This window comes from Trifolium pratense, unplaced genomic scaffold (assembly GCF_020283565.1).
Source record: "Trifolium pratense cultivar HEN17-A07 unplaced genomic scaffold, ARS_RC_1.1 scaffold_60, whole genome shotgun sequence".
Classification (NCBI taxonomy): domain Eukaryota; kingdom Viridiplantae; phylum Streptophyta; class Magnoliopsida; order Fabales; family Fabaceae; genus Trifolium; species Trifolium pratense.
In genome coordinates, this window is record NW_025721046.1 from 161956 (window position 1) to 181886 (window position 19931).

Here is a 19931-nt window from a genome sequence, read left to right on the forward strand (position 1 = left end):
AAAACATATATATCATGATTAAATTGAGTACATGATCACAAAATAGCTACATCTAATCCCAACAACAAGGAAATTAGCCACACATGGCTATAATCAACTTACAAGAGTGAAGAGAAGAAGGGATGAAGATCATCTCTTGATTTCCCAAGTTTTGTGATGAATCCACCTTAAAAACTCCTCAAGAACCCTAGAACTAGTGTTACTCTCGTGTGAGATCTAGTACAAAAGTGATTGGTTCTAAAAAATGACATCTGATAGCTATTTATAGATTTTCAAAACAGGTGAGTTCGCTGAGCGAAATGATGTTCGCTAAGCGAACAGGTTGCTTCAAGAAGGGATTTTCTGACACGTAGCAAACAACCTGACTCATCATTTCTTCGTTGAAGCTCGCTACCTCTCGCCACCAGACCATAACTCTCTGTCTTTGTTCGCTGAATCTCGCTAAGCTTCGCTGAGCGAACGTCCTTTGATGTTTGTTCGCTGAGGCTCGCTGTTTCTCGCCATGGACCCTTGGAGCACTGACTTTGCTCGCCACTGCTCGCCATGCTTCGCTGAGCGAAGGCTTCAATTTCTGCCCTTTTTTCAGCAAATCCTAACAAATTGTTTTGGGATTAAGATTTCTTGATCATTACAATATTTACATCAAATAGGGAGGTTTTAATCAGAATTCTTTTCAAATAAGTTGTCAAGTGCCCATAATTATAATGCTTTTTTAACTCAAATTGGGCAGTTATCACACACAAAAATTTAACATTTAATCTTATAAAAAAAATTATATGTATACATATAACGTGATTGACAAAGGCAAAAAGTTATATAAAACAAATTGAAATTCTGGTATCACTAGAATGATGTTTACCGAAGATGTCCCAACAACTACTTTATGAATAATGTTGTTTCTATTGTTGGCACATCTTACATAACATATAAAATACTGACAGAAAATAAATAAAGTGCACAAGTAATTGTTAACCCAGTTCAGCCAACTGCCTACTCTGGGGGATACCAATCCAGGAAGGAAATCCACTAATAGCTCTAGTTACTAAGACCTCCAGCAAACCCTAGGATTTACGCCTTACACTAAGACCTCCAGCAAACCCCTGGTTTACGTCTTATAACCTCGACACTACTCATGCAACTTCTGCCTAGGAACTCCTAGACATGAGATCCCATCTCACTTCCACTCACACAACACAACCTGTGTTGATTATACAATGTTGGGAATGATGTGGCGACAACTTGCCAAGACAACACTTCACTTTTGCTTAAAAGCTTCAAGTGAATGACACACGGTAAAACTCCGTACTTCAAAGCTTATGAGTCACCTTAAAATAATAAACTTACTTCTTAACTCGTGTTATAGAATCCACAAGCAAGAATTACAATCAAACAATAAAAGACTCAACAAAGACTCAATATGTGAACTAATGTTTTTCAATGAGATACTTAGTCTTGAGCTTGGTCTTCGTATATATAATGATCTAGCACGCTCCTCTTTCTTCATTACTGATAGGACGCTCCTTGTAGCTCATAAAAGGTGATCTGATTTTCTTTTGATCTTCATCAAGAATGTATAGAAACTTTCCAAAAGTGTTTAAGGACTTTATAGGATAATTGTGATCATACCGTTGTATCATTAAGTCTTATCTTATCCTTAAAGTTCCTGATCAGATCAAATCTCCATTGAGCGTGCTCTTTAAGTGGATTTCCATAAATAGCAGATGCTCTCATAAATGCGCGAGATTTCCTTGAATAAATATGATGTTGTAACATGTTTTCCAACATCTTGTTAGTATATTTGTTTTAGCAAAATTAAGCCAATTCAAATATCCAACAATCTCCCCCTTTGGCAATTTTTGGCTAAAACAATTTCAGGCCATTACCTTTGAGAGATAAAAAAGCGCAATCCTTCAAATCACCATGATCACACAAAAGAAGGAATGTTAGAGCATCATTTAAACAAAATTTCACATAGGTGAAAAAAAATATGCATCAGAGGCAGCAGCAGCGGAGTTATCATCAAATTGCCTCGAGCAAAAATAAAACGTGGTATCAGAGTAAAACATATATCATATGTCATATGTCATCAAAGATGTTGTGACATATGGGAGCACATCTTCTAGCACATGTTCGTCCAATCAGGGCAGCATCCATTCAGTAGCAAACTCCCCCTGACTTCATCAGCTTGTGCATCATCTCAGGGTAAAAAAATTACTCCCCCTGAATACTTGCTTACTGCTACTTAAAAACATGTCATAACAAAAGACACAACAACATGTAGCAGAAACAAACAAAGCAAAGTACTACTCCCCCTTTTTAGCCACAAAATGTGCCAAAACAGGAAAGTAAGGTATCCAAAGTGCAGAATTAAAAGTACAGACCATGCACTCAGAAGGTGCTAAAATCCAGGGAACAAAACAACCCACAAACCAAATAACAAAGTACAGTAAAACATTAAAACAGATTACAAAATCATTCATCATCACTACTGTCAGAGGCTTCATCCTCATCTGTAGCAGTAGCATAACCTTCATCCTCATCTGCATTGTTTTGATCACCTGTAGCAGCCACATTTGCACTAGCTTTCACAGGTACCTCATCAGCTTCCAATCCTTCAATCATCTTCAAGAACACATTCTTCCTTTCCTCAAGCTCAGCCTGCTGTTTATCAATGTCCTGACATTGAACCTTCAAACTAGCAATAATTTCCCTTTTGGTCATAACACCAGCTCCAGCAGCAGATGTCCCAACATGATCAGTAACATTGTGATTACCAAAGAGCTTATGATGAAAAGTAAAACCAGATTCCCTTTTCTTGGGAGTGTCAGTCACAACCTTAATGTCTGGGTATTGGGCCAAGATAATTCCACATAGCAAAGATGGAAATGCTATTGGCATCTTCACAGCTGTTGATCTAATATGCTTAATGGTTTGATCAAAAATAAAGGTTCCATAGTCATAATCAACCTTGGTTCCTACAGCATATATAAATCTACCCAGGTTTGTAGCAACATTGGTTGCATGCTTGGTTGGCACCCAATTTGTTGACCCTATCCTATTGAGGATGGCATATTTGACATTCAATTTACTAGTGGGTATCAGCTTCTTTGTGGGCCAGACCTTAACCTTACCAGCAGTTATTTCAGCACTCACAACATCATTAGCAACCTCTAATTCAGCCTTAGGTTCTACAGATCTTCCTAAGTAATTATTGATCACAACAGGAGAAAAATTGATACATTTACCTCTGACAAAAACTTTGTGGTAGTCCTTGCTCAGTGGGTTATCACATTCTTCAGGGATGTTCACAAGAAACTCTTTCACAAGCAGCTCATAACATGGACTGAAATCACAGACTGTCTTCATCAGACCAGCTTCCTTGATGTATTCAAAGATGTCTTGACATTTGAGAGCATCTTTGGACAGTTCCCTTTCAACAGCCAATCTCCTTTGGTAAATGTAGTCCCATCTCAGTGCAAAGGCAGCACGATGGAAAGAGATGTTATCACATGGGGCTTCTTCAACACCTTGTGGAGCCTTCTTCACAGTAGTCTTCTTAGGATTGGCAGAGGAGATGTTAACAACATCTTCAGCAACATCATAGTCTGAGTCACTAGATGACTCCTTCTTTCTCTTCAGAGTTTCCTTCTTCTTGGCAAGAGGGGAGAGAACCTTGCTCCAACCTTTGACTGGTCCAACACCTTTTGTTTTCACTCTTGGTGCAGGAGTCTTGCTTGCAGTGGCCACAGCCTTCCCTGTACAGCTTCTCAATCTCTTTGTTATATCACCAGTTGATTTTTCAGCAGTCTTGGTGGTGACATAATCATCAACATCAACAACATCTTTCTCTTTTTCTTTCTCAGGTTCTACAGATTTGTCAGCTTCAACTTCTGGTTCTTCTGTTGGGATGGACTGGTTGCTCTCTTCAGATTGAGTGTCCCCTTCATCATCAGAGGTATCCTCATCAGCAGTTCCAGTTTCCTCATATGTGGACTCAGATGTTGTGGCAGTTGGCTCAACATCCTTTTCAGCAACAGTTTCCTTCACAGGTTCTTCCTCAGCAGTTGCAGTATCAACTTCTTCATTCTCATTCAAAGATGTTTCAACATCCTTCATAACAACTTCTTCAGTAACAGCAGGGGTTGATTTTTCAGCCACCATCTCAGCAATTGTTGGTGATTTCTCTGCAATATTAGGCTCAACCTCTGTAGGAGTGTCTTCCATCTCAGTATCAACAGGCACATTATTCAGATCTCTCTTCTCAGCATCAGATCCCAAATTATCTTGATTAGGGTTTCCAGCAATTGAAATAAGTGTTTCAACAACTTCGGAGACAGATTTAGGGTTCTGAGATTCTACTTTGGTTGCTTTCTCGGATGTGTTAACATTCGATTCAAAAACCAAATCGGACATAGACAGAGCAAACTTAGATTTATAATCCCTTTTCTTCCTTTTAGAAGTTCCTTTACTAGATTTCACAGTCGAAGGAGAGATATCATCACTTACTTTTGGAGTTTCTTTCTTTTCAGCAGTTTTTCCTTTCCCTTTCTTCTCAGCGACATTTGTTTGGGCTTTAGATTTGGAAGCACGAACAGTTGTAACAGGTACAGCATCCTTGATGATTAGTGCCTTTGATCGAGTAGAACGGCCGGACTTTGTAGTTTGAGAAGATTCAGACATGTTTGGATGATGATTTTTGAGGTTTAGGAAGTTGAATGGATGAAAGTTGAGGTTGGAAGTGGAAGAATAGGGTTCACGGTAGAAAATTAGGATTTTAATGAAAGTGCATTGATTGCGTGTACAGACATATTTAAGGGAAGTTTGTAATGATTTCCCTAAATTAGCGTGCATTGAATGATGGGAGAGAAAACGGTTTCCTTTTGCACGCCTCAACTGCTGTAACTGCTATGCTTCTTCGTGCAGGCAAATTCCCAATTTGCCCCTTAAAAATTCAAATTGATTAGCATCAAGCGCCTTTGTAAAAATGTCAGCTAGCTGTTCACTTGTACCAATGTGCTTGAGTTCCACACAATTTTCTTCAACAAGGTCTCTAATGAAATGATGTCTGATGTCTATGTGTTTGGTTCTTGAGTGTTGAACTGGATTCTTTGATATATTGATTGCACTCAAGTTGTCACAATATAATGTCATGACATCTTGGTCGACATTATATTCTTTCAGCATCTGTTTCATCCACATCAGCTGGGAACAACTGCTTCCTGCAGCTATGTATTCAGCCTCTGCAGTAGACAGAGACACACAATTCTGCTTCTTGCTGAACCATGAGATTAAATTATCACCCAAAAAGAAACATCCTCCTGAGGTACTCTTTCTATCATCAGCACTTCCAGCCCAATCTGCATCACAATACCCTATCAAAGTTGAATTTTTTGTCTGGGAGTACAGAATCCCATAATCACTGGTGCCCTTTATATACTTCAGAATCCTTTTGACTTGGACAAGATGGCTCATCTTTGGCTTGGCTTGATATCTTGCACAAACACCCACAGCAAAGGTGATGTCTGGTCTACTAGCTGTAAGATATAATAGACTGCCAATCATGCTCCTGTATAGGCTTTGATCAACATCAATGCCTTTTTCATCTTTGGTCAGCTTTAGATGAGTAGCAGCTGGTGTTCTTTTGTGTGCTGCAGTGTCCATTCCAAACTTTTTGATCATGTTCTTCGCATACTTGCTTTGAGAGACAAATATGGTGTCTTCCATTTGTTTTACTTGCAGACCAAGAAAATATGTCAGCTCACCTACCAAACTCATTTCAAACTCTGATTGCATTTGTTGTACAAAATGTTGCACCATCTTTTCAGACATTCCACCAAATACTATGTCATCAACATAAATCTGGGCAATCATCAGCTTCTCTTCTTGTTCTTTAACAAACAAGGTTTTGTCATGGCCTCCTTTTCTGTATCCTTGACTAACAAGGAAATTTGTCAGCCTCTCATACCAAGCCCTTGGAGCTTGTTTTAATCCATAAAGCGCCTTCTTCAGCTTGTACACATGATCAGGATTGGCAGGATCTACAAAACCTTTTGGCTGCTCCACATAGACCTCTTCACGCAAGTACCCATTTAGAAAGGCACTCTTGACATCCATTTGGTACAGCTTAAATTTGAAAATGCATGCTATACCAAGGAGTAGCCTGATAGATTCTAGTCTTGCTACAGGCGCAAATGTTTCATCAAAATCAAGTCCTTCAACCTGAGTGTACCCTTGAGCCACTAATCTTGCCTTGTTTCTTGTTACAACCCCATTTTCATCTGACTTGTTCTTGAACACCCATTTTGTGCCTATGACATTAACACCATTGGGTCTAGGAACAAGATCCCACACATCACTTCTTCTAAACTGAGTTAATTCATCTTGCATGGCTTCTATCCAGAACTCATCAGTGAGAGCCTCTTTTACATTTTTAGGCTCAACCTTTGAGACAAAACATGAATTAGTAACCACTTCATTTGTCCTTCTTGTAGCAATTCCCTGGTTAGGATTTCCTATGATGAGATCCTTGGGATGGTTCTTCTGTATTCTTATTGAAGGAACTTTACTCACAGGGCGAGGTGTAGGAATGGTTGATTCATCATCTGAATCTGATTCCTTCTCTGCTACAGCTTCTTCAGATGTTGGCAAAGTTGTTGCAACATCATCTTCAGTATCAGATGTTTTAGCAGATGTCAAATCATCTATCACAACATTGATAGATTCTACTATTACCTTAGTTCTCTGGTTGTAAACTCTGTAGGCCCTGCTGTTTGTTGAGTATCCAAGAAACAATCCTTCTTCACTTTTAGGATCCATTTTTCTTCTGTGCTCTCTATCAGATAGGATATAGCACTTACTTCCAAACACATGAAAGTGTTTGACAGTTGGTTTTCTGCCTTTCCACAGTTCATATAGTGTAGTAGAAGTTCCAGTTCTGAGTGTGACACGATTGTGAATATAACAAGCAGTATGCATAGCCTCAGCCCAGAATTGATATGGAAGATGTTTTGCATGCAACATCACTCTGGCTGACTCTTGTATTGTCCTGTTCTTCCTCTCAACAACACCATTTTGTTGAGGTGTGATTGGAGCTGAAAATTCATGCTTGATTCCTTCAGAGATGCAGAATTCAAGAAAGCTTGTATTCTCAAACTCTTTACCATGATCACTTCGTATCCTAACAATAGCAGAGTTCTTTTCTCTTTGGAGTTGAAGACAAAGTTCTTTGAATGCATCAAAACTCTCAGATTTGTCTTTTAGAAATTCAATCCATGTGAACCTTGAAAAGTCATCTACCATGACAAACGCGTACCTTTTTCCTCCAAGGCTCTCCACTTGCATTGGCCCCATCAGGTCTATGTGCAATAATTCTAGTACTCTTGTTGTGGTAAGATGTTGCAACTTTGGATGCGACATCTTTGTCTGCTTTCCTATTTGACATTCTCCACATATACTCCCTTCCTCTATTTTGAGCTTTGGAAGTCCTCTGATTGCCTCTTTAGCTATTGCCTTTTTCATGCCTTTGAGGTGTAGGTGGCCAAGTTTTTGATGCCACAATTTTACCTCATCTTCTTTGCTAATAAGACATGTGGATACATCTTCTTCTTTAGGAATCCAGAGATAACAGTTGTCTCTAGACCTTACTCCTTTCATCAACAGCTCTCCTTGCTCGTTTGTAACTAGGCATTCAGCTTTTGTGAAGTTAACTTTCATGCCTTGATCACAAAGTTGGCTTATGCTGATTAGATTAGCTTTAAGCCCTTTTACAAGCAGCACATTATCAAGCTTTGGTAAGCCATGGTTTGCAAGTTTACCAACTCCCTTGATCTCTCCTTTGGCTCCATCTCCAAAGGTCACAAAACTGGTAGCATATGACTTCAAGTCTTCAAGATAATGTTCAACACCTGTCATGTGTCTAGAACAGCCACTATCAAAGTACCAGGTTTCTCTTGAAGAAGCTCTCAAAGATGTATGAGCTATTAGACCGGTGATCTTCTTCTTTTCTCTCCATTCCTGTCTTGTCGTAACATTAGGAAAGACAGGAGTATAGAATTCTTGATGAACTCTCCTTGGATATCCGTGCAGCCTATAGCAGAAAGGCCTAATGTGTCCTTTCCTGCCACAATGATGACATGTCCAGTTATAGAACCTGGACATAGAATGTCCCATCAGATGTTGCGACAATCCTCCTGACACAAACGTGCTGTTGATTGGGGTATGTATAGTAGCATTGTTGAACTTCATCTGCTGCTTTACTCTTTCATGTTCAAAACCAATGGGCTTAGGTTTCCCATAGTTTTGTCTCTGTAACATTTCCTCAAAGGCATCAGTACCTTTGGTCATCATTTTAGCCACTTTAGTGACTTGATCTAAATCAGCATTTAATTTGATTACTTCTTCATTCTGTTCAGCAACTTTACACAGGAGGTTAGTCTTCTCCATTTCCAGCTGTTGAATTTGACTATTCTGATCTTCAACCTTAGCATTGAGATTATCAATGTTTATGAGTAGGTCATTTTTCTCAGCTTGTAGTTTACCATTGATCTTCTTTTGTTTCTCTAATGCTTTGCAAACTTCTATACTTCTAGTATGAAGATCTTTATAAGTAGCAGCTAGTTCCTCATATGTTACCTCCTCATCACATGATTCTGAGTCAGATTCACAAACTCCTGTTAAGGCATTAACAAATTTGGCAGATTCTTCCTCCTCTGAATCTGTATCAGACCATGAAACCACAAGACCTTTCTTTTGTCTTTTTAGAAAGGTTGGACATTCAGGTCTGATATGTCCAAAACCTTCACATTCGTGGCATTTTACTCCTCTTTCATCTTCATTTGTCTTTTTCTGAAGGCTGGACTGTTTGTTGTTGTTGTTGAATCGACCATTTGGCTTGTGCCTTTGATCCACTTTCTTCATCAACTTGTTGAACTGTCTCCCAAGCATAGCCATAGACTCAGCTAAGCTTTCTTCACCTTCAGATTCAATTTGTAAATCATCAGCAGCACTTTTTGAAGCAAAGGCTAGATTCTTCTCTTTCTTTTCATTTCTCCTGTTTAGGCCAATTTCATAGGTCTGAAGTGATCCTATGAGTTCATCTAGATTTAGACTTGAAAGATCATGAGCCTCCTCAATAGCTGTCACCTTCATATCAAATCTTTTAGGCAAAGATCTGAGTATTTTTCCAACTAGCTCCTCATCTGAGATAGGTTTTCCAAGTGCATCAAACGAATTTGCAAAGTCAAGCACATTCATTTGAAAGTCATGAATGGTTTCTTCCTCCTTCATTCTGAGATTCTCAAAATTGGTTTTGAGCATCTGAAGTTTAGATAGCTTAACTTTTGATGTTCCTTCATGAGCTTTTCTCAGAACTTCCCAGGCATGCTTAGCAGTAATACATCTCTTAACAAGCCTGAACATGTTTGCATCCACACCATTAAAAATAGCATACAAGGCTTTGGAGTTGCCAAGTGCCAGATCATCCTCATCTTTAGTCCATTCATCATTTGGCTTCTTGACATCAGTTTTATTGCCATCTTTGTCAAGAACCATTGGTGGTTCCCATCCACGTAACACAGCCTTCCATGTCCTGCTGTCAATTGATTTTATGAAAGCCTCCATTTTAGATTTCCAATAATCATAGTTCTCAGGACCTGTCAGTAGGGGGGGTTTAGACACTGACCCTCCTTCTTTATCCATTGTACCAGAAAGTACTCTCCCTGGAGCTCACCCAAAAATAACAGAACAGGGTGCCTGCTCTGATGCCAATTGAAATTCTGGTATCACTAGAATGATGTTTACCGAAGATGTCCCAACAACTACTTTATGAATAATGTTGTTTCTATTGTTGGCACATCTTACATAACATATAAAATACTGACAGAAAATAAATAAAGTGCACAAGTAATTGTTAACCCAGTTCAGCCAACTGCCTACTCTGGGGGATACCAATCCAGGAAGGAAATCCACTAATAGCTCTAGTTACTAAGACCTCCAGCAAACCCTAGGATTTACGCCTTACACTAAGACCTCCAGCAAACCCCTGGTTTACGTCTTATAACCTCGACACTACTCATGCAACTTCTGCCTAGGAACTCCTAGACATGAGATCCCATCTCACTTCCACTCACACAACACAACCTGTGTTGATTATACAATGTTGGGAATGATGTGGCGACAACTTGCCAAGACAACACTTCACTTTTGCTTAAAAGCTTCAAGTGAATGACACACGGTAAAACTCCGTACTTCAAAGCTTAGGAGTCACCTTAAAATAATAAACTTACTTCTTAACTCGTGTTATAGAATCCACAAGCAAGAATTACAATCAAACAATAAAAGACTCAACAAAGACTCAATATGTGAACTAATGTTTTTCAATGAGATACTTAGTCTTGAGCTTGGTCTTCGTATATATAATGATCTAGCACGCTCCTCTTTCTTCATTACTGATAGGACGCTCCTTGTAGCTCATAAAAGGTGATCTGATTTTCTTTTGATCTTCATCAAGAATGTATAGAAACTTTCCAAAAGTGTTTAAGGACTTTATAGGATAATTGTGATCATACCGTTGTATCATTAAGTCTTATCTTATCCTTAAAGTTCCTGATCAGATCAAATCTCCATTGAGCGTGCTCTTTAAGTGGATTTCCATAAATAGCAGATGCTCTCATAAATGCGCGAGATTTCCTTGAATAAATATGATGTTGTAACATGTTTTCCAACATCTTGTTAGTATATTTGTTTTAGCAAAATTAAGCCAATTCAAATATCCAACACAAATTAATCACATGTAACAAAATATAAACGTAGGCAAAATAATTATATGACAAAATTGTATATTCGATGCAACAGATTGAAAATTGTGTGGAAATAAGAAATATCAACGAATCCAAAAAAAAAAATTGAGAACAAATTATATATGTCTGTGTGAGTGAATAATAATTAACGTAAGTAAAAACCTAAACAAATAGCAAGTTCTCTTTTTATAATAAAAAAGTAGCAAGTCTTTTTTTTTACACAGAAAAATAGCAAGTTAGCAACATTAAAAATGCAAGTAAGGATGATTTTGGTATTTAAAAATAAATATAAGGATAATTATGTCAACATAATTAAAATTGTAATAACATTTAATGCCTCCCCTCCCCTCCAAATCCCCCCAATTTGGGGGGAAGCAAAAAGTGGTATAAAATGTGTTTTGAATCCATCCCCTTCCCTCACCCCCCCTCCTAAAAAATTGAACCAAATATAAAAAATTGAAAATATCACCTCACTTCCCCTCCCCTCCAAAACCCCCGAACCAAACGGACCCTTAAAAACAATTAAACACACTCCAACTTTTTCTTCCGCACTTGCGCGGTCCATAAAAAATGTTTTCACAATTCGGGTAATGTTTATCTGTTTTTCGTAACGCTGTTTATACATACAACGTTTAATTGCGAGAATGCGACTTAAACATCCGGTGATATGTTTTATCCATTCTCCGTAAACATAAACAACGCTTAAGCCTCTGAAGTGCGAGCATACAATTTTAGTATTATTTTATAGTAGTTTTAGTAGTAATTATGGACCAAATGCAAGCAAAAACCTAAATATACGGAATTACTCGACCAAGAAGCAAGAAAAAAGGAAAATGCATAAAAAGGGCAAAAATGGAAGAAATACGCACATCATACCAAAAATGTCATAACTGGAGCTATGAGTATCGGATTGAGTCGCGTGACCATGCGTTGAAAAGCTAAGACAAAGAGCTACAACTTTCGTGATGAAGCAAAAATCTAATTAAGGACGCTATCGTGGTTACGATGGGATTCATCGTGGCCACGATGAAGAAAAACTTAAACCGCCAAAGCTGCGTGCTTGTTAAGCAAGAAACTCATTAGCTACGATGGATTCCACCACGGTACGATGGTGCGTGCAGCCCAAGTCCAAAAAAGCTATAAATAGAGTTCTCCTCCTTAACAATTATTCATTCAAAAGTTTATAGAGCTATAGGTCTCTAAGGAGCAAAGGAGGAGGAATAAGGAGGGCTAAAGAGCTCTCAAGGCATAAGGTTTTTCTTTTTGTTCTTGTATGGTCCTTAGTAGCTAAATCCCTCTAGGTTAGGTCAAGTAGATGAACTCCCCTAGGACTGCTTGAAACATGTAATTTGGTTCGAAAAAGACTATTTACAAATGCTATTCATTTATTGTCTGTTATTATGTCTGTTTATTTATACACTTTCATATATGATCGCACACATATTTTGATAGTACTTAGGGTCGAAGTGGATCCCGTGACACATCTAAAACTCCGAATCAAAGAGATAATTTAACCAACCTATATGGACCATTAAATTCTGTATCTGCGATTAGGTTTGTGATTAAGAATTACGCTTAGTTAAATTTTGCATGTTTAGGGTTAATCAAACAAGGTAGGCCATGAACACGTGACCACTTGTTAAACATTGAACCGGCTAAGGGTAAGGATGCCTTTTTAAAGGTTGAACCATTAGAGGCGAGAATATTATAAAAACATGGGTAAAACCTACCAAGCGGTTGACTAAACTTTATTCACATTGTAATAGAAATAAGGGATGATAACTCTAAACTTATTTTAATAAAAATTAATCATCGGACGATAGTTCAATAGTGAACAGATATAGCGCTAGTTAGCAAGCATAATAGGAGAGGGATTCGAAAGACACAACCACAACAACAACAAAGAAATTTAAAACCACCGACCAAGGTTATCAAAACCGGACCGGACCGGCCAGTCGGACCGATCGGACCGTGAACCGGTCATGAAAAATGTTCGGTTTTGAGCAAAAAACGGATAGGAAACCGACCGACAAAAAAACGCATGAATCGGGGTCGAACCGGCAAACCGGCTGGGGCGGTTCAAGCGGTTTTGCGGATTTTTTTTTATAAAAAAAACAGGGCAAGACGGCGTCATTTTAACCTTTTTTTTATTAAAAAAACAAACTGAAACAAAATAAAGAAGTCGTAGGAATAGAAAATGTTTTTGTTTTTCATCTGTTTTTCATTTGGTTTGAATTATAAATTTTATTTTATTTTGACTTGTGATATTTTATCTTTTTAATGTGTGAAATTATGAAATATTGAGCAATTATTCATATATTTTTATTTATATATTAATTAAAATATATATTTAATTAAAAACAGTTCGACCCCGATTGAACCCGGTCCAACCAATTGAACATTGAACGAGTGAGCTCGCTGGTTCGATGACCAGTCCGATTCTGACAACCTTGCCACCGACACAATCTCCTGGCGCCATACTAGCGTGTGTAGAAACCTTCCGAACACTAACCGGCACATAAAAACACCAAGCCGGAAGAATAGTACTCAACACGCTCCACTCCACCGCCTAAGTAAACTTTTCAAACTCCCACAAAAGAAACTCCCCCTATAAAAGTCAATTTGTCTCTTATTACCGCGTGAAACAAACGCAACTATCTACGTCCCTTATAACTGGTGCGTGTTTCTCACGCTCAAGAATCTCGAGTTAATCCAGTTCCCGAATATTCGGCGTTATAATACTTCACGTGCACGGCTCTTAGGTGCACCCCCAAACGCGTAACTTGGTCTACGGTCTCTCACGAACCCACCGTTGTCGTACACCTGTGACGATTCAATAAAACGACGATCGTTTCGTCAAGGAGAGAGAAACAACACATTTTCTAGAGAGAGAAAGTGAGAGAAAGTTCTAGATCTGATCGGAACTCAGGTAAACCAGCTTCGAAACCCTACTGAATCTTTCTCTCTTCAATACTTGATTCGATTTTATGATTCTGGTTCTTCGATTCTCTCTCGGTTCGGAAAGTGAGCCATAGTGATTTTGAGGATTGATTTGGCGGTGAAAGAAAGCCCTAGAAAAATTAGGGTTTTGAATTTGTTTTCTTTGATTATTTGATTTCACGTGATTTTTGATTTGAAGGTTTGTAAAACCCTAAGATTTTGGGGATTTTTGGATTGGTGTTCGAATTACGGTTTTGGATGTATGGCTTCGGGGCCTACTGATGGAGATAGAGAGAGGAAGAGATACAGCGAGGGTAAGGTTTACAGAAGGAGAGTTTTCAAAGGCCAAAAGAAAAACCCTAATTTAAGGGTCACTGTTGCTTCTTCCACCGTAACTACTAAAGACCAAAACACCCCTACTATTACCGTTACCAAAGACACCGACAATAACAATAATACCCTCACTACTACCGTCAACAACATCAATTGTTATGTAGCCAAAGATAATGTTTTGGCTCCACAATTGGCGGTGTTGGAGGATGGGAATTTAGCTCAGGCTGAAGGGGGTTCAAGATTGGAGGATGGGAATACAGCTCAGCTGCAGGAGAGTTCTAGATTAGAGGACGGAAATTCAACCCAGAAGCAACCGGAGGACCAGAATTTGACCGAGGAACAGGTGAGTTCGAGATCAAGGGATGGGAATTCACCCCAACAGCAATTAGAGGATCAGAGTTTGGCTCAGCCACAAGCGAGTTCGAGAATTGGGGATGGGAGTTCACCCCAGCAGCAGTTGGAGGACGAGAATTTGGTTCAGCCGCAAGCAAGTTTGAGAACTGGGGATGGGAGTTCACCCCAGCAGCAGTTGGAGCACGAGAATTTGGTTCAGCCGCAAGCAAGTTTGAGAACTGGGGATGGGAGTTCACCCCAGCAGCAGTTGGAGCACGAGAATTTGGTTCAGCCACAAGAGAGTTTGAGAACAGGGAATGGGAATTCTCCCCAGCAGCAATTTGAGGACCCGAATTTGGCTCAGCCACCAGAGAGTTCAAGTACAGGGGATGGGAATTCACCCCAGCAGCAGTATGAGAACGGGAATTCACCCCAGCAGCAATTTGAGAATCAGAATTTGGCTCTGCCACAAGAGAGTTCAAGAATGGCGGATGGGGATTCAGCCCAGCAGCAATTTGAGAACCAGAATTTGGCCCAGGCACATGTGAGTTCAAGAATGGAGGATGTGAATTCACCTCGGACCCAAAACTCAACACAGAAGGATGGGAATTTTCCTCAGCCACAGCAAGATTCAAGACCAGAAGATGGTAACTCGTCTCAACTAGAAGCGGATTCTAGATTTGAAGACAGGAGTTTTCCTCAGCCGGAACTGAATTCAAAATTGGAGGATGGGAGTTTGACTTCTCTGCAGCAAGATAATTCAATATTGGAAGACGGAAATTCATCTCAGCTACAATTGAATTTGAGATTGGAGGAGGGGAGTTCAGTTCAACCACCAGTGAATTCAACATTGGGGGATCAGAATTTGTCTCAGCCGCTGTCACAACCAGTTTCTGATGACTTGCACAGCCACAAGCAGGCCGAACCTTCTAACCTTAATGTTCAGCAGGTGGATGATAGACCTTTGAGCCCCATCCATAGGCAGGGGGCAATTTCTGATGACTTGTACAGCCATCAGCAGGCTGAACCTTCTAATCCCGATGTTCAGCGTGAGGATGATGGCCCTTCGAGCCCCATCCCTAGGCACGGGGCAGTTCCTAGCACTGGATACCGACATTCAGCGAATGTGACTGTGGAGCCAAATCTGGAGGACCGAATCAGGATCAATTTGGCTACGAAGTCAAAGCAGGAGAAGCAAGAGATACAGTGGAAGCTTGAAAGTGAGCTTGATGCAGTGAGAAGTTTGGTCAAGAGAATTGAAGTTAAACAGGGGCATGTTGGTGTTTATGGCAATTCAAATGTAGGCTTGGGTGGTGGAATTGCTAACGGAGGTGGATCAAAGCGTGCTCACTCAGAGGTAGCATCTGCTGGTGTTTCGCGACAACCTACCAGGCCTTTGCACCAGTTAAGTTTTCCAATGTATCAGAATAGTCAAGGGGTCCGTGAAACTGTTGAGAAGGAAAAGAGAATGCCTAAAGCCAACCAGTTTTATCATAACTCAGAGTTTCTGCTTGCAAAAGATAAATTCCCACCTGCAGAGAGTAACAAGAAGTCAAAATTGAATTGGAAGAAGCAAGGTGGTGGAGAAATGAGTCCCGGGTTTCGAATGGGATCCAAGTTTTTCAAGAGCTGTAGTTCATTGCTTGAAAAATTGATGAAACACAAGCATGGTTGGGTGTTTAACTCTCCTGTAGATGTTGAGGCTCTTGGTTTGCACGATTATTTTACGATAATCACTCATCCAATGGACTTGGGAACTGTGAAGACTAGGCTGAACAAGAATTGGTACAAATCACCGAAGGAATTTGCAGAGGATGTGAGACTCACTTTTCATAATGCTATGACATATAACCCAAAGGGACAGGATGTTCATGTAATGGCAGAGCATCTATCAAAGATATTTGAGGACAGGTGGGCTATAATAGAGTCAGATTACAACCGTGAGATGAGATTTGGCATGGAGTATGGGGCACCTTCACCTTTGTCTAGAAGGGTTCCTGCATTTACTCCACCGCCGCCTCTTGATATGAGACGGGTTTTGGAGAGATCCGAGTCTTTGGCACGGACTCCAAGATCTATGAACAATACTCCATCAAGTAGAACTCAAGCTCCAAAAAAGCCAAAGGCAAAGGATCCAAATAAAAGAGACATGACATTTGATGAAAAACAAAAACTAAGCACAAACCTCCAGGGTTTACCTCCAGAGAAGCTTGATGCTATTGTACAAATCATTAAGAGGAGAAATTTAGAATTGAATCAACATGATGATGAAATTGAAGTGGACATTGATAGCGTGGATGCTGAGACTCTTTGGGAGCTTGATAGATTTGTGACCAACTATAAGAAAAGTTTGAGCAAAAACAAGAGGAGGGCTGAACTTGCTCGAGCTAGAGCAGAAGCTATGCAGAATTCCATCCAGAGGGTAAGGAATTGGATTTTATCTTATAATTGGAAATGCATACTTTGGAAAGCAATTATTGCTAAACGCATTATCTCTTACTTTCTGTAGAGCCAGCCACCAGCTATGGTAGAGATTCCTAGAGAACCTCAAGCAGGTAAATCTTTAATTAGTCTTGGTATTTCTGTTATTTATCTCTGTTATTTTCTAATTGAAATATCTCCTTTGCCTGTTTCTATGCAGATGAAAGAAATGTTCAGCCATCCTTGCCTATTCAAGGGGGAAGCCAAGCAGATAATAGGAGTAGATCAAGTAGTTCAAGCAGCTCAAGCAGTGATTCTGGGTCTTCTTCAAGTGGTATTTTGATAAATATGTCAATTGTTATTTTCATATGCATGCTTTTGGTAATTGTTGATGTCAGATGTTCTTTATTCCTCATTTATATGTGTTGTTGCAGATTCCGATAGTGACAGTTCCTCAGCCTCTGGATCTGATGGAGGGTCACAAGGAACCTGAATATACTGCTAGGTAGAGTTACATTTTTGCTCTGTGACTGCTTATTGTTTAGTAGGCGCCTTCTGTTACCACTTCTATTATGTTTTTTCATTCTGAAGAAGAGGGGTGTAGGTAGCTTCTAAGTGGATTGCTTTCTTTGAAAAACCTGAATAATGAGTTTGTTTCATAAACAATTATTGCTGTTTACGATGTTGTGTTTCAAGTGCTTTTTTATGCTCTTGGCCTGTAAATTGGAGCAAATTCAAGCTGAGTGATTTGTGCATGTGTTCTATATGATTAAGGCTTAATAATTTTGAAGCAATTATGAATGTATATGTAGCCGTGGGTAGTGTTTATCAACTTTAGTTTTTATATGTACTTTAATGATGATTTTATTAGAGTCTACATACTTTGTTTTCATTAACTAATGCCATCTTCTCTTAGTTATGGCCATGCTTTTGCTTGAAATGTATCATTAAATTTGTCAATTTAGGCCTATTTTTTTCCCTCCTCCCTACGTAATACATATGGCTTTTTATGAAATATCCTTGTGAGTTTTTTTAATACCAACACAACAAATAAAATAAATAAAAATGTTTTAGGGAAAATAATTTTTAGAGAACCTTAGCTTTTGCCTTTAGAAATCCTCAATACTGACAGTAAGGTGTTTTTTATAATAGTTAGATTACAAAATCTGTGATGATATGTATTTTTTTTTTAGCATTCTACTACTGCTGCTTTGTTTATAGTTTTATGTTGTTTCTGTTTTAGTGAATGTTTGTTTGTCTCTGTACTTAGCCTCTTTGGATACTGCAATTGAGGTGTCCTTATATGGTCTATTTATTTATCTTCGGAACATATTTGTCTGACAAAATAGATGTGGAATTTGTTGGCGTCTGATGCCCTTGTCACATTGTCACATTGGCATTTGATGCCCTTGTTATGATATCACATATTTGTTGAGTTGAAGTTTGCTATATCAACAGCAGTTTAATAGGCACTACAAAAATAGGCGAGTTATTTATGTTAAATTCTATGTGAAGTGACAATGTCATGATGCAGTTTTTTATTTCGCTTGTATTCTATTTGGCCGGTGTGAGTATTTTATTTACTATATGTTTTTCAAGAGTGGTGAGAAACGAGTGTTTCCATTCCTCCTGAGTTTGTGGTATTGATCATGAAATGAAATGCTGTATCTGGTTCTCTGTATTATATATCTTATGTCTACGTACAGTTGCTGATTACCTAAACATTTTTTTTCCTCGTTAATTTTGGCTGTCTGAAGTCATTAATCATAAACAGTGCTAATTTTTCCTCATTTGTTTTTATTTTATTTTATGTTGCAGGTGTTAGATGTTTAGAGTAGAAAATGATGCGGCGCATGCCTAGTTTGTTTTTGTAGCTTCCAGATAAACAGTTGGATAGTAGCGGAAGCATTGTGAAGGCTGTCGGCGATCATACTGATGTGTAGTAGTATGGGAGTTTTTGTTCCCATTTTGTTGAGACCCTTGACAACACGAATTCTTGTATAATAATGTTTGGTTGTAGGATGTGATGATATATGAATAGTTAGGTAGGTAGTGTTTTGTAGCATGTGTACATTGCTAACTACTGCTGCGCGCATTGTGTTTCATTGATGACATGTTTATTTTTTGTGCTGGCAGATTCAGGATTTTTGGTGTTATTATACAACAAAAGATAATATGATGTAATTTTCTAGATCTTCAAAATCACATTCCATGTAGCTTACAACTGTGAAAATTCAAGGGAGAAATTCAATCTGTGTTAGTATGAAAAAGACAAGTTTTGGTCATTTACTTCATTTTTTTAGTGTATCATATTGTCATCAGTTATGACATGGATACAACTCGTGCCTTGCACAGTTGCATTTCTCAATCCCTCATCAACCTTAAAGATAGTTATAGTACGCCTAGTAAAAAATTCAGTTGCACTCAAATTGGTCTCTAATTCTTTCTATGTTTAAAATTAGTTCTTGTCTTTGCTAAATGTTTATTAATCTGATCTCTTTGTTGATATTTGTTTTCTAACAACGCATTGATATAGAGTGATAAGTGTTATGGGGTGGGATGAGCAGCTCAATTGGATGAACTGGTTGAGCTCAGAGTTAGAGGAGTTGGAGGTTCACGATTGAAAGTAGATGAAAACATAGATTTATTTGGATGTTCACGGATGTAGGGGTGTACATGGGTTGGGCAAATCCGGTCGAACCGGTCAAACCCACCCAATCCAACCCAAAAAAGTGGGTTGGGTCGGGCAATTGGGTGGATATGGATTTCAAAAATGAAAAACCCATTAAAAAAATCGGGTTTCGGGTAAAACCGGACCCAACCCAAAAAACCCATTAACCCACTAGTGCTATGTTTCTTGAATTTTTTTTATGAAAATACTAAAGATTTTTTCATTTGATTATTAAATATTTTTATATTAAAAATGAGTTATACTATTTTTTACGAAAATCAAAAAGATTGAATAATTTTAATGAACAAATATGATAATTTTTCGCATTATTTTTTTAAAATTTTAAAAAATTGAATAATTTTCATAAACAAATATAGTGATTCATGGTTTAGTCATTTGATATTAAAAAAAGCAAAAAAATCATTTGGATAACACGC

The 19931-nt window shown here is 38.6% G+C and overlaps 1 protein-coding gene across 2 annotated transcripts; it reads left to right on the forward strand.

Annotated features, from left to right (window-relative positions):
* The first annotated feature begins 13352 nt into the window (after positions 1 to 13352).
* LOC123901259 (transcription factor GTE4-like) lies at positions 13353 to 19083 on the forward strand. 2 transcript variants are annotated; one of them, XM_045951596.1, is made up of 6 exons: positions 13359 to 13725; positions 13936 to 16824; positions 16912 to 16957; positions 17044 to 17157; positions 17258 to 17328; positions 18642 to 19083. In XM_045951596.1, exons 2-5 carry the CDS (start codon positions 13999 to 14001, stop codon positions 17314 to 17316), a joined length of 3045 nt encoding a protein of 1014 aa, XP_045807552.1. In that variant the 5' UTR covers positions 13359 to 13725; positions 13936 to 13998; the 3' UTR covers positions 17317 to 17328; positions 18642 to 19083. The 2 variants fall into 2 exon arrangements, with proteins under 2 accessions (XP_045807551.1, XP_045807552.1); XM_045951595.1 differs by having other exon boundaries at positions 13353 to 13725; positions 16912 to 17157.
* The last annotated feature ends 848 nt before the right edge of the window (positions 19084 to 19931 follow it).